The sequence below is a fragment of the Notolepis coatsorum genome, assembly GCF_963971535.1.
Source record: "Notolepis coatsorum genome assembly, chromosome: 14".
Taxonomy (NCBI): Eukaryota; Metazoa; Chordata; class Actinopteri; order Aulopiformes; family Paralepididae; genus Notolepis; species Notolepis coatsorum.
In genome coordinates, this window is record NC_140178.1 from 90,486,406 (window position 1) to 90,500,993 (window position 14,588).

Below are 14,588 nucleotides of genomic sequence, written 5' to 3' on the forward strand. Positions count from 1 at the left end.
TTTCTGTAGTGCAAATGTCGCACAGCAGGGGCTGCACGTCGTTCCGAAGGGGAGGACTTCCCATTGGTAGATGGCTGGGTGCTCATCTCCTGGCTTCTCTCTCCATAGGAACCGTAACAGGGGCTTGTCCGCCTCTACTAATCTCACCTGCAGGAACATTCCTTTAATGTCCCCGCTGATGGCCACCTTTTCCTGGCGGAAGCGGAGTAGAACGCCGAGTAGGGAGGGGCCGAGTGTGGGACCGGGCAGTAACTCTTTATTCAGATTTTGGGATCCGATCTGGTAGCTGCAGTTAAATACTATGCGGTCTTTACCGTTGTGATGGACCTTGTGGTGGGGCACGTACCACGATTCAGTGGTCTGGTCAGCCTCTTTAATGTCCATCTTTGTGACGTGTCCCGCTGTGATGAGCTTCTCAATCTCAGCGCGGTATACACTCTCTTGGACGGGGTTCTTGGCTAAGCGCCGCTCCGTGTTCAGCAGGTACCGTTCTATGGCGTCTGTCTTGGCGTGGAAAGTAGGCATTCCTTCTCGCCGCAGGAGTGGCGTGGCGTATCTCAACACGCCGTTGACCGGGACTCTCTTGGTCCCTGTCTCGAGGAGGTGAATGGCGTAAATGTCATCTTTAGAGCGAATGTCTTTCTTTCCATTCTTAAAGGGCATTTGTTCCAAGCTCCATAGCCGCTCTACGTGTTGCAGGAGTGCGGTTTCTCCCTCTGTGACTCGGGAGTGGAGACATCTAGTGGCTGTACTTCGGTTGAGAGATTTGGCGAGCGGGCCTTGGAGAGTCCATCCCAAACGGGTCTCGACTGCTGCAGGGCAGCCTCGGGGTCCGGTATGAACCCGGTCTATCGGGACAATGAGGTCTGCATGGTCGGAGCCTATCAACAGGGTCGGCATAGCATTGTCTATGAGCGGGATCGGTAACTTGCGCAGATGTGCATATTTCTCCATCAGCTTGGCGACGGGGTATGTGTACCGCGACAGTCCTATTTCTTGGCTGGTGAAAGCGTCTGCAATCTGGTACCGTCGCTCAGGCTGGCCGCTTGCTGCGATAGAGAATGAGACATTCTCGCCCTTTATCGTCTTCAAATCTCGTCTTATTGTCCGAATTGTCATTTGGGTTTCGCTTCCCCGCAGCCCTAGCTGGGCCGCAGCGGAGGCGAGCAGCAGGGTCTTCTCTGACCCGTCATCGAGGACGGCGTAAGTGTCCAGGACTTTATTCTGGTAGCTTAGTGTCACATGCACTACTTTTAGGAGTACTCGGGCTCCACTGCTGCTGGCGGGATCGATGTACATGACGCTCGCTTTGCGGCTGGATGGTGCAGGTGAAGGGCGCCGTCTGTTACTGTCGTGAAGTATGTCCAGATGGGCTCCATCGCACTTGGTGCACCTTTTCTTTAAGCGGCATTCGGCTGCCATGTGTGAGCGCGCACAGCGAAAACAGCGCTTGTTGGACTTTATCCATTGACCTGCTTCCTCCGCGTTCAGCTTGGGGAAGGAGTCACATTGCGCTAGCCAGTGTTCTTTCTCACAGTAGGGGCACACTATCTTCCACTTCTCCGTTCTGGAGGGGGTACTGTGGCTCCTGCTGCTCGGTACTGACTCCGATTGGTGCATCACAGTCACCGATCTTCTTCCATCATTTAGTCGTCTGGTTCCTTCTCTGGAGCCAGGGGTGCTCCGTCCGAATGTATCTAGCCGTAGGCTGCTGACTTCTCTCGCCAGGAAGTCTGCTAGATCGAGGAGGTTCGGTTCGGGGCCATTCGGGTCTCTGTGGTCCCTCTAGGGTCCCCCCCTAAAGCGCTCCTGACGAGCGGGCGGCAGCTTCTCCAGGATCCTTTCCACATTTGAGTTGGCGTAAAGTTCATGCCTCCCCTTCTCTCTTTGCGCTCCCAACATCCCTACCAGGGACTGCACTCTGATGGACAGGTCGTCCAGTGCTCGATTGTCTATTGCTGGGGGTAAGCGGTCGATGTGTCGGATCTCCTGGATCACGTAATCCCATATGCGCCCATACCTCTGGTCCAATGCTACCAGCGCTGCTGTGTATGGGGTGGTGGAAGTCGCGTAGGCGAGCGCTATATTATGTGCGCGGGGCACCTTTAAGTGCTGCAGTAGGATGGCGTATTTGTGGCGTTCATCCAATACATCCACCAACATGGTCTCCAGACACATGCGGAGTTCTGTATACTGGGCCCGGTTCTCTTGGGTGAAGTCGGGTACCATAGGCGTGCCAATGTATGACGCTGACTGTGGATACATCGGCGAGCGTTGGGGGAGAGGCCTCCTAGGCGAGTCTCCTCCCGCTCCTTGGTATGGGCTGGTACCGGCAGTGTACCATGGCCCGCTTGTCCAGGTGCTGTTCCTCGGTGCGGGTCGTGCGTCGTGCTCACCCGTGTATAGAGTCGGGGGTCTGTAGCGCAGCTCCGCGGGAGTATAGCCTGGGCTGTACCGGACCTCCTGGTCCGGTAGAGTACTGTGCTGTCTTCGGGCGTGGTTCTCCTCCTCTTCCTCTTCGTCTTCAGTTAGGTCATCCAGTGCTTGTAGTCTCTGGTTTAGCCTCTCCACAGGATATGCTGCTCCTTCCCGGTTGCTAGGTCTCGCTTGGACCGGTGGGGGGAGGTGGTCTGTGGGGGGTATAGACCTCGTCTGTTGGTCAAGTTCAGGGTTGTTTACTCGGCTAGGGGATGCCGCCCTGGAGGTGTGTCTAGACGAGTTCCTGGAGCCTCTGGCGGAGGGAGAGGGTGTTGTCCGTCTGATCAGCTGTTCTATTAGTTGCGACTGCTGTCTGTCGCACGCTGCGTCCCGTTGAGCACCGGCTCGTTCTCGGGCCACATTCTCTTCCATCTGAATGCGTCTTATTTCTAGACGTATCTGCTCGTGTTCGCTTCGCTGCTGGATCTGCAGTCGGTCGCGTTCAGCAGCGGCGTTCAGGCTGATGAGGAAGGCCTGCTGTAGGGTCCTCTCTGCCTCGCTGGGAGAAGGCGGTTGTATAGGGGAGCCTTCCCTCGGGTTACTCCTTGCGGAGCCTTGGAGCTCTATCTCCACGGTGCTCTCCCCGTCTTCTTCCGTGCCGAGTTCTCTCTCGGTAGCGTTGTATTCCTCCCGGGACTCATAGGGGACTACTTCTTCAGTACTGGCGGGGTGTGAAGTCATGTCTGGTTCCCACTGGTCCCCACCGTGAACTTGGTCAGTTACATTAGAGCCCGTAGGGGCCTCTATGGTCGGGGTAGTCTGGGCGTTGGGGTTAGACATACTTTTACTTTCTAGTTTTACCGCGTTTACTGTTAGTAGAAGACTAGGTTGTTGACTGACAGCGTAAGCCTCTAAGTACTGAGGGAGCCGTCGTTCGCGCTGCGGGCGTTGGTTAGGAGGATCGTTTCGTGGAGTGTTCATCATAGGCCATTTCAATATTAATAACACTATATTAATATTACACTGATTACCATCCGGCTCGAAGGACCAATTGTAACTGAGGGGTACAATTCCCTGACTGTATTACTAGATATGATACTTACTACCACTACCTTTGTACTTAATATTCGGCCACCCAGTACACGGCATAAATATATTATCATGAACACTCTCACGTAGATGAAACGGATCCAACACAAATGTACGAATTAGAAACAGGTCTTTATTTCCTACACAGCGATGGTGTGTAGAATAAGCACTTAATCACTTAATTACATTTATGAATTGAAATAGTATGCACTTTTATGGCAAGGAGTATTCGTCGGTATATCAATAGAGAATGTCCAATCTCTGAAGGCGCAGGTGGTAAATATACGACCTGGAATAGTTAAGGAATAACAGCAATGATACTTTAATGATTATACTAGATACACTAGAGGGGGTTAATCCGGTCGCTTGTAAGCCGACAGGAGTAGGAGGGGGGGGGGGGTAGAATCCGGCTGCCTCGTCCGGCCAAGGGTATCCCAGGTGAACCCACTGTAGTGCCGTTCAATGCGCCGGCGATCCTTGGACCACAGATGAAAGCAGGTGGACTCTTTGTGGGCCGGCTCTCTCCGGTCCACGGGGGAGAGACGTGAAGCGACCTCGTCTTGCAGAGCGTCTCCTCACCTTGCGTCCTCTCCAGGGGGGGGGGGTTCCAACACACGGCAGTGTCGGGGGTCTTTATCCATGGAATAATCAAAGTATCCAAAGCATAATCCGTGCCTGGGAAGGCGGGCTGTCGTCGGTAGAATAATCCGGTATACAGGTCCACTCGCTCGTCGGCTCTGGGGCTCCTCGGGTGCAGCTTCACATAGGGTCAACCACCCTGGGTAAGCAGCCAGTTCTCTGCCCGAAACGATGGGGTACTAACTACGGTAGTATTCTCACCGCACGAAGCACTATATATTAACAGACTATTATTAGCTTAATAGACTACGTCCAACTCGACGATATAGTGCCAAATATGACTATTCAAATATTAATATACACGATGTCTCAATACCGATGGTAGGCGAACTTGGCCTTACTCCCACACGTGGCGTCGCGGGGAGGCTTTACGTCTGTGACTCTATTGGAGGGTAAGAAACTGGACTGAAAAGAAAGTCCTACTTTAGTAGCGCAGTATATATACGCACTATGAACAAATAGTCCCATTAGTGGTGCGGTAGCCAGATTCCTACGCGGAACTAGGACTTGTTCGTACATGTCGAGCGGTACGTTTGAACTGGGTCTGAGGGGTATGGCAGCCTGGCACCAAGGTCTCGACCAATAGTAGAATGGAGACTATTATGGGATGTTCAGTAGGCTAGAATGGATATTCAATGCATATTGTACAAGGAATATACAAGGGATATCAGGGAATATTAGAGAATATACAAATACAATTAAATATATATATATAAATAAATATATATATTCGGTTTAATCTGGCCCTTCACAACACAAGCTATAGAGCGATTAACCGCGTTTCAAATTTCAAATTACGTTTTTGGCTTCCTGTGATCATGAAAACAAGATAATCAAGATACAGTAAAGCGATTATTGTGCCACAGTTGAAATGATCTAGAAGCTGAACTGTGTGCACCGTTCTGTTAAAACATGTAGAGGATAAAATACAGTAGCCTATATGACCTCAAAGGGGGGAGGTCGGAAGCTACCAGTTGGGAAATACAGAGGGAGAAACCATAGATATGTCAAATATGTAGTTTGTTTAAGGGAGAAACCATATAGATGTGTAAAATATGTAGTGTGCAAGAAGCTGGTGTTTATGTGGCTGGTTTTTGAACACAATATATATATATATATATATATATATATATATATATATATATATATATATATATATATATATATATATATATATATATATATATATATATATATATATATATATATTAGGGTTGGAACGGTTCACAAAATGGACGGTTCGGTTCGTATCACGGTTTTGGGGGCACGATTTTCGGTTCGGTTCGATATACGTTGTTTTTTATTAAAAAAGAATTTAACACTCAAAAATCTAAACATGCTTCTCATTTATTAAAAGATTTTTTTTTTAAGTTTACAGTGTTACAGTGTTTACAGCCTTAAATAATGTTTGGCACACAAAGACCGAACTGACTGAAAAATATAGCAGGGTTTCCCATCAATGACCTAGACTGTGGCAGCACGCTACAGTTGTATAATGAACAAACAAAAAAACAAAAACAAAACAAAACTTTTATAATTTTTTTTCTTTTTTTAATATAAAGTTTGGCAATAGGGATGTATCAGTAGTATTGGTAGTGGTAGTAGTCGTAATAGTAATCCACTATATTTTTTTATTTTCTAAAAAAGAAACCAGTTCAACACAGGTAACCACTTTTGCTTAATTTCTTTGATGGCTCAAATGTATGCTCTAGTTCAGTGCTTCCCAATCCTCTCCTCGAAGCACCCCAGCCGTTCCATGTATTTGTTAAATTCCACCACCAGCACACCTTGATTCAACTAATAAAGGGCTAGTTAAGTTGAATCAGGTGTGCTGGTGGTGGAATTTAACAAATACATTGAACGGCTGGGGTGCTTCGAGGATTGGGAAGCACTAGTCTAGTCGATTTTGTGTTATGAGCACAAAGTTCATCATAGAATCTAGCCTCTTTATTTTGCTCTCAAAGTGCACCAGATTGATGCATTTAACTTTTAACATTTAACATTTAACTAAAATGTACAAAAAAAATAAAAAATCGGGGGGGCATGCCCCCGGACACCCCTAGAGGGTCGGAGGTTAACCCCCATAGTCTCTGAAAATCCTGTGGGAAACACTGTATAGCAGGCACGTTGGAAGGGGGGGTGCGGGGGGTGCGGCAGCACAGTATTTATATACTGTAACTGTATAGCTGTAACACTGTATATTATAAGTTTATCCTGCTCAAAGCACTTCACCATTTTAATAGTGTGTATTGAGACGTACTGTATTGTAGCCATTCTCCAATCTGTTAAATAAAGTTTTCATTCATTCATTACACTACTGTACATACATGATCATACGTGTAAAACCGACAAGATTGTAGCAGAGTAGATTTTCGAGTGATGACAGACTGTCACAGACTGATTGAATGACAGGTGAAACAACTAATTGTATTCACCTCCCGTCTCCCACCCTTCCCACGCGCCACGAACCACTGAGCTACTGTGATACAGTGCTTGCGCAGTCAGTCGATTTTAGCTAGTAGTCAGACTTTGCTAGCACAGAATGTCTCACTCGCGGAAAAGAAAGATATCAGATTTTTTTTCGAGACGTCCCGCCGGTCCCAGTGACAGTCCCACTAAATCTGATAAACGTCAGAGAGAGACAGAGACGACAGGTTCAGCCTCAGCATCAGGTATTGAAGAGTTAACTGAGTCTGTTCCCCTATACCCCCCCTCGGGCGCCAGGGGCTTCCACTGAGGGGTGATGCAAATAGGGATGGGGTGTTATGGCAGCTGATGATGGAAAGAGTGCGCACCGAGTCTGATCCCGAGTTGAAGAATTGGCTCCAAAAGAGAGACAACTGGATGTCCAACAAGCAACAACATCCAAAACGAAATCTTACAGCTGTTTGCCCATGATATTCAGCGACAAATTAGAGGCAAAGCATCCAAAAGCCCATTCTTTGGCTTGAGCGCTGACGGACTGATGTCACTGGAAAATAACAATTCTCGTGTAATATACAGTTCGCGGATGACAACTTGGAAGCTCAGAACTTCTTTTGGGGTTTTTACAATGCCCGGCCCAGACACAACAGCCGAGACGCTGTTTTTGTGTATAAAAGACATTCTTTTACGCCTCGACCTGCCCATGGAGAGGCTGATAGGATACTGTTTTGACGGGGCCAGCAACATGTCTGGGGGGTACATGCTAGACTAAAGGAAATGTGTCCCGACTCTGTTTTTCTCCACTGCGCAAAAAGAAATATATATCTCAAAGGCTGCACCCCCTACCGATTTAAAGTTCCAACGTGCCTGCTGTATAGGCTACATTTGTCAAAGTATTAACTTAGTGCAAACAAACAATATGCTCAGCCAGCACTAGACTTTCCTTTCTTTAATATAAACACAAAAAAACAATGTCAACAATGTTTAAATTCCCTGATTGTCAGTTCTTAATGGAAATATTCGTTTTCTGCTTGAAATTAAAGTGCAGTATTTGAAATACAATGAAAGGAATATGGCTGGATTTCTTATCAAAGGGAAAAGTGTCACTGTTATTTAAAATAAATAAATAAACAAATTAGCCATCCATATAAATTGCAGCATACATCAAACTAACACACACACACACACTGTACTGTTTCAAAACAACACTGCTCTGTTCATTCTATTTAAAAAATACGTACATTATCTGTCTACATTTATTTAGACTAACATTATTTAAATATTGAGTGCAACTGTGGTTGATTACGTAATTCGGTGAGTTGGAACTATCTATGGGTTGGCGGGTCCCCACGGACATTTTAGTGTCACGGACCTTCAGCTCAGGCAACGTTATCAGCTCCGGTAACGTTAGGAGGAGTTCACATCAACATGCAGTGGAAAAGCGGCAATAGTCCCGGTTGGAGTTAGTAAAACACAGTTGTATGTTAGCCTTCTTGGATGTTGAATAAACGCCTATCATTGTCTTTAAACACCCCACCTCTCAGACTCCCATTTTCTCCTCTGCTAGCTAGTAGCTATACGATAACATTGCATTGACTGTATTAGCTGGCGGGCTACCATAGTTCAACATGCGTTGTGTTGTACAAACTGCTAACGCTATGGCAAGATGTGTGTAGGCCTATGTAATGTTAATGGCTATGTTTTTAAAGTCATAATGAAGATTGATTTATATTGTGCTTGCCATTTTTACACAAACAAACTAGCACCTCCAGTGCTGCTGCTGATGCTGCAGCCAGCGCTCACCTCTCCCGGCTCCGCCAAATTAATTTTTTTATTTGCGCGTCATCTGAACCGCATGATACACAGAAGCCCCGAACCGCGGGGGTCGTACCGTACGGTACACGGTTCGAATGCGTATCGTTCCACCCCTAATATATATATATTAGGCTGCCACACTGGTGCCAAAGATAATCAAGCTTCAATATTGTCAAAAATATTACAAACATGTTAAAACAACATAAGCATGTGCCATCGTGTTGACATGACAGTTAACATCAGTTAACTGCAGTGGCGTTCCAATCTATAAATGCAGCCCTGGGTGTATGTGCTATCATGTTTAATAGCATAGGCATAGCAAGCAACATAGCTAGCTAGCAAGTAGCAATATAGGCTAACAAATATACAGTGTGTTATAGTACTAGCATGTCATTATGTGGGCGACAGTGGCTCAGGAGGTAGAGCAGTCACCTGGGAATCCGGAGGTTCCCGGTTCGATTCCCACTCCTCCCGGGGAGCATGTCGAAGTGTCCTTGAGCAAGACACTTAACCCCTAACTGCTCCCGATGAGCAGGTTGGCACCTTGCATGGTTGCCTCTGCCATCGGTGTGAGTGAATGGGTCAAATGTGAGGAACAAATTGTAAAGCGCTTAAACACTATATAAATGCAGCCATATATTTTCCTATATCATTACATATTATGCTCATAAAGGGATGACATAGCTGCATACCTTTATCTTTTAAATGTTTCTCCTCTTCTTCTTTTCTCTAAATGCACACCTGATGGCTTCATTGTTTTCATGATGGTGACTTGACAAGACTGAGGTGTACTGTCACAAGAGTCTGTCATAATCTGAACAATCTTCAGGAACAATCTGAACTATCTGAACACAGACTATCCTCTGCCACCCTCTGGCGCTCTGTTTGCGGTACTGCAGGCGAGTGTCTGGAGCCTGCTGACTGTGTTTTCTATTGTTTTCCCCCTGTATCTGTTATCGGTCCTGTGTTCTCCCCAGTATGTTCAGATGTCCTAGTCCAGCCCTGTGTTCCCTGTGTATATTCTTATGTCCTGGTCTAGCCCTGTTTTCCCAGTGTTGTTATGTTTACAATGTTTATTCCTGCCTGTCTAGTCTCCTTCCCTTGTATTCGTGTGTATTGATATTCATGTGTCCTAGCCTGTCAGCCCCCAGCTGTTCCTTGTCAATTATAATTAGTATCTGTATTTATACGTGCCGCTCCTCTGTTACCAGTGTTGCGCCATTGTTTGCTGTTCTCTGTTCACCCCAGTACCTTTCCGTGCTGTTCCTGTCTACCCCTGTATCCTGCCGTGCTATTCTGTATTTCCCCGTTGAGTCCTTTCCTGCTTCCTAGCCACTCTTACCAGCACAGCTGAGGTTTTTGTTTCCGTGTTTGAAGTTCGGTTTTGTTTGGTTCCCCTGTAACTTGTATCCTTGTGTCTTATAATAATAATAATAATAATTCATTTATTTTGTATAGCAAAAAAGAAACAAAGAAAACAAAGAAACATAGAACCACAGGGAAACTGAGGACAATAAGAATACACAGGAACATAAAACCACGAGTAACGGATAACAAATACAGTAGTGAGTAGGGGAGACAGTCGGGAGGAGAGTAAGGTAAAACCAAGGGGGGGTGGGGGGGCAGGAGAGGAGAGAACGTGGGGCAGGGGGAAATGGTGGCGAATTGGAGGAGAGTGGTTATGGGTAAGGAAGGTTGAATGCTTGGGAGAACAGGTAGGTTTTGAGTCTGGATTTGAAGGTGGAGAGTGAGGGAGAGTCTCTGATGGTCTGAGGGAGGGCGTTCCAGAGTCGGGGTGCAGCTTGTGAGAAAGTCTTGCTCAGTAAAGCTTATTATTTTGGAACGTCGACTTGTTGCCTCGTCTCTCTCACCCTACACTGTCCTGCGTTTGAATCCTACACCTCTCCTAAACTCCCGATTACGACAGAGTCGAGGCTAAACCAATGGTGTGCAGACTTTATATGATTCTTAATGATTTTGCACAAACCAGAAAACCAATGCAACAATAGTCTACACCAGGGGTCAGCAACCTTTTTGACATGGAGTGCCTGTTTGAAATATAGTTGTAACTAGTGTGCCTCAACAATATTCCATGCATCGTAATATTTTTTTCTCATAATCAGGTCTTTTTAATGATAATTTTTACATTATTACATCATTATTGTTATTGTTATTATTAACAATATTATTATGATGGTTGTATCAACCCTAAATCTGAGTTGGGGGGGGGGGGAATGCAATGCAGACAAACAGCTGCATACAGTGCGACCATTTCACTCACATTTGCCCATTCATTTTTGGACACATCACACACCATCGGTGTGTGTACTGTACGTGTGCTGTCATAGCTCCACCTACAGGCCTAATGGAGAACACCAGGAGAACACCAGGATGTGAATGGAGGGTGAATGTGAGGTATATCGTGTAAATAAGTTTTGATTGATCGCAAGACTACACTGTAAAAAAAAAATTATTAGTTACCAGAACTTAAAAATATTGAGTTCAGTTACTGTGCATTAAGGTTTTCAGTTTTCAATCCATAATAAGTTAACAGAAAAATAAGTACACAACCACATTATTTCAACCTAATAAAACTATGTTTATTGTCATTGTTTTAAGAACACAAGTTGACTTGGTAATACTCACATTTTGAGTAAAAAAATGGCTTTTAACATGTGCAATGTTCAATGAAATAGAAAAATAAATAATACAATTTGTTGATTAATCCCACTGGTCACAATGGTGACCGTAATAATGTTTTTGTTATAAGGCTCTGCAAATGTTACTGAATGATGTAGCAATGTATTTCCAGCTAAATTGAAATAATAAACAAATAAAGGGTCTCAATTAAATATGTGGAAGTAAAAAGAACCTGTGGGAGGATTTCAACAAGATAAATGCGACAACAGTGCAAAATAGTTCACTATAATATTTCAAAGCAAAAAAAAAAAAAAAAAAAAAATTAAATAATTTTTTTTATTTTTTTTTATTTTTTTTTATTTTTTTTTTATTTTTTTTTAGTGCTGCCCCCTGTGCCTATGCAAATGCCCCCGCGTGCCTATGCAGGCACGCGTGCCTAGGGTTGCCTACCCCTGGTCTACACAGTATTATGAATGAACTGTGGTTTATTTGGCTAATTTCATGAATTGCATTATAGAGGTGTGCTATTTTTATATAAATAGCCCCGCCCACCTCCCCGGCTGCCCATGTTGCCCATGCCTAAGCCCGCCACTGGTTAACTGCATCTCGGAAAAATCTGAGTTGAGAGACCAACCCTGAGTTTCCTACTTGGCATTTCCGACCTCTGGGGCCATTCCATTGTGTTTTTCCAAGCAGGAGGTCTGTTTTTTCCAAGTTCTGCCTTCAGTGGAATGCATCAAAAGCCCTAGAGGCTTAACCTCTACCTGAGGCTCTACCTGATGCTCTGCCTAAAGCTCTACATAAAGCTCTACCTAAAGCTCTACCTGACGCTCTACCTGATGCTCTGCCTAAAGCTCTGCCTGATGCTCTACCTAAAGCTCTACCTAAAGCTCTACCTAAAGCTCTGCCTAAATCTCTACCTAAAGCTCTACCTAAAGCTCTACCTAAAGCTCTGCCTAAAGCTCTGCCTAAAGCTCTGCCTAAAGCTCTACCTAAAGCTCTACCTAAAGCTCTACCTAAAGCTCTACCTAAATCTCTGCCTAAAGCTCTACCTAAAGCTCTGCCTAAAGCTCTGCCTGATGTTCTGCCTAAAGCTCTGCCTAAAGCTCTACCTAAAGCTCTACCTAAAGCTCTGCCTAAATCTCTGCCTAAAGCTCTACCTAAAGCTCTACCTAAATCTCTGCCTAAAGCTCTGCCTAAAGCTCTACCTAAAGCTCTACCTAAAGCTCTGCCTAAATCTCTGCCTAAAGCTCTACCTAAAGCTCTACCTAAAGCTCTACCTAAATATCTGCCTAAAGCTCTACCTAAAGCTCTACCTAAAGCTCTACCTAAAGCTCTGCCTAAAGCTCTACCTAAAGCTCTACCTAAATATCTGCCTAAAGCTCTACCTAAAGCTCTACCTAAAGCTCTACCTAAAGCTCTACCTAAAGCTCTACCTAAAGCTCTACCTAAAGCTCTGCCTAAAGCTCTACCTAAAGCTCTACCTAAAGCTCTACCTAAAGCTCTACCTAAAGCTCTACCTAAAGCTCTACCTAAAGCTCTGCCTAAAGCTCTACCTAAAGCTCTACCTAAAGCTCTACCTAAAGCTCTACCTAAAGCTCTGCCTAAAGCTCTACCTAAAGCTCTGCCTAAAGCTCTACCTAAAGCTCTACCTAAATATCTGCCTAAAGCTCTACCTAAAGCTCTACCTAAAGCTCTACCTAAAGCTCTACCTAAAGCTCTACCTAAAGCTCTACCTAATGCTCTGCCTGATGCTCTACCTCACAGGTGAGGCAATGATGCCATCGACAACACGCACGCACGCACACACACACACACACACACACACACACACACACAGACAATTGTGTGCTGTCCAAGTGGGAGCAGCAGAGCAGGGCACAGGGAGCAGCCAGGCTGCCAGGCTCAGTGTGGGCTCTGTTTGCCAGGCCATGCCTATAGGCCAAAAGGCTCCAGTAGTAGGCTGAGCTGGTGTGTTACAGTAATGGTATTATGTAATTAATTCTCCTTGGTCAGTCCTTTGCGCCAGTGGCCGTCAGGCTCCACAACCGTGGGCAAGGACTGACTTGGCCAACGGCCAGTGAACTAAAAGGCTGGAGAACTTGAGAACTGTTACTTAGAACTGTTTGACTCTTAACTGCTGAAACCTGAACGGACTCTGGGGCACCCGCCACCCTGGCCTGCACAAGGACGCACACATCACCCATTCGTTTATTAGCACATTAATTAGATATTATCTGTATACGCACATTTATATTTATTGATAATCCGCTTAATCTGTCTACTTACACCAGGGTAGACTAACACTATGGAGTATTGCACATTGTACAGAGTAGACTTAATTAGCTATATATTTTCCAAATGGGGTTAACTTAGGATAGAGTATAATACCAGGGGGGCTGTACATACTTGCATTGTTATTATTATCGATGGAATACATATTGTATGTCTCACCTATCCTTATTCTGTGTCAGTCATCACCAACCCTTATTCTTGTTTATATTCTTGTTTTTATCTTGATGTCGGAAAGTACAGTATGATGGTTTGTGATCACAGGTGATTTCACAGGGCAATTATAGATGTTATACATCGATGGTAAACTGCAAGTTTCCGTGATATAACGAGGGGAGAAAGGGGAGGGGTGTGACTGAAGTATGAGGGAGGAAATAGAATAATGTCCTTCTTCACTTACAGTTCGTTACATCTTCCCCCCACTATGAGGGTCCATCATTGTTGGACCACTTCAATGTGAACAGATAAGACACACGATGAAAATGCTACTAATTGATTGCCAGATACAAATATATAATAATAATAATAATAATAATAATAATAATAATAATAATAATAATAATAATAATAATAATAATAATAATAATAATAATAATAATAATAATAATAATAATAATAATAATAATAATAATAATAATAAAAAATAGTCTCTAGCCTACGTTTGTACTGTAGACAGTAGCCTACTGTGGCGACTTACTTGTGTGTTGTACTTGCGCGCTTCCCAGACATGTTCTGCTCCGCGGGCAGCGAGCCCCAAACACCTGTTAGCAAGTTCCGAGACTAGTAGTGTAAGAATCATCAACAACTTCAGTTTCCGAAAGTACAAACTTGACTTGGTTTGATGGTATCGTTCATTCGACGATCGCAAAGAGTCCTGGAATCTTGATAACTCCCTTCGTTAAATTCCCTTGTAAAGTGTCAAGTGTTCATATATGCGACTGTATGCAATCGAAGGGTGTGTGTGTGCGTGTGTGTGTGCGTGGTGCGGGTTTGGCCTGACTCCTCCTTAGCAACACAGAAGAACAGGGTCAGTGCCACGCACACACAAAGTTGACAATTTAACATGTTATTAGTATCACTATCACAGTTTAAACAGCTGTAGACTAAAAGGAAAATGTAACATTGTATTGTGCTACAAAATGATATTAAAAAAATGTATTGATCATAATGTATGTTCATACAAAAGGCAATGTACAATGAAATGTGTTGGACGAGAGAACTGGTCAGCTCAGCAGTAGAAGCACTAGTCACATTAGAGCAATAGTCGAGTC

The 14,588-nt window shown here is 44.7% G+C and overlaps 1 protein-coding gene across 2 annotated transcripts in view; it reads right to left on the reverse strand.

The window, feature by feature from the left end:
- The window catches only part of LOC311239943 (tetratricopeptide repeat protein 39A), a 111,973-nt gene extending 97,716 nt beyond the window's left edge, over positions 1-14,257 (reverse strand). For both annotated transcript variants that reach the window (XM_084328386.1, XM_084328385.1), the window contains exon 1: positions 14,015-14,257. In XM_084328386.1, coding sequence (XP_084184512.1) covers positions 14,015-14,046 — 32 coding nt within the window. In that variant the 5' untranslated portion in view covers positions 14,047-14,257. The remainder of the gene's footprint in view (positions 1-14,014) is intronic.
- Positions 14,258-14,588: the final 331 nt, after the last annotated feature.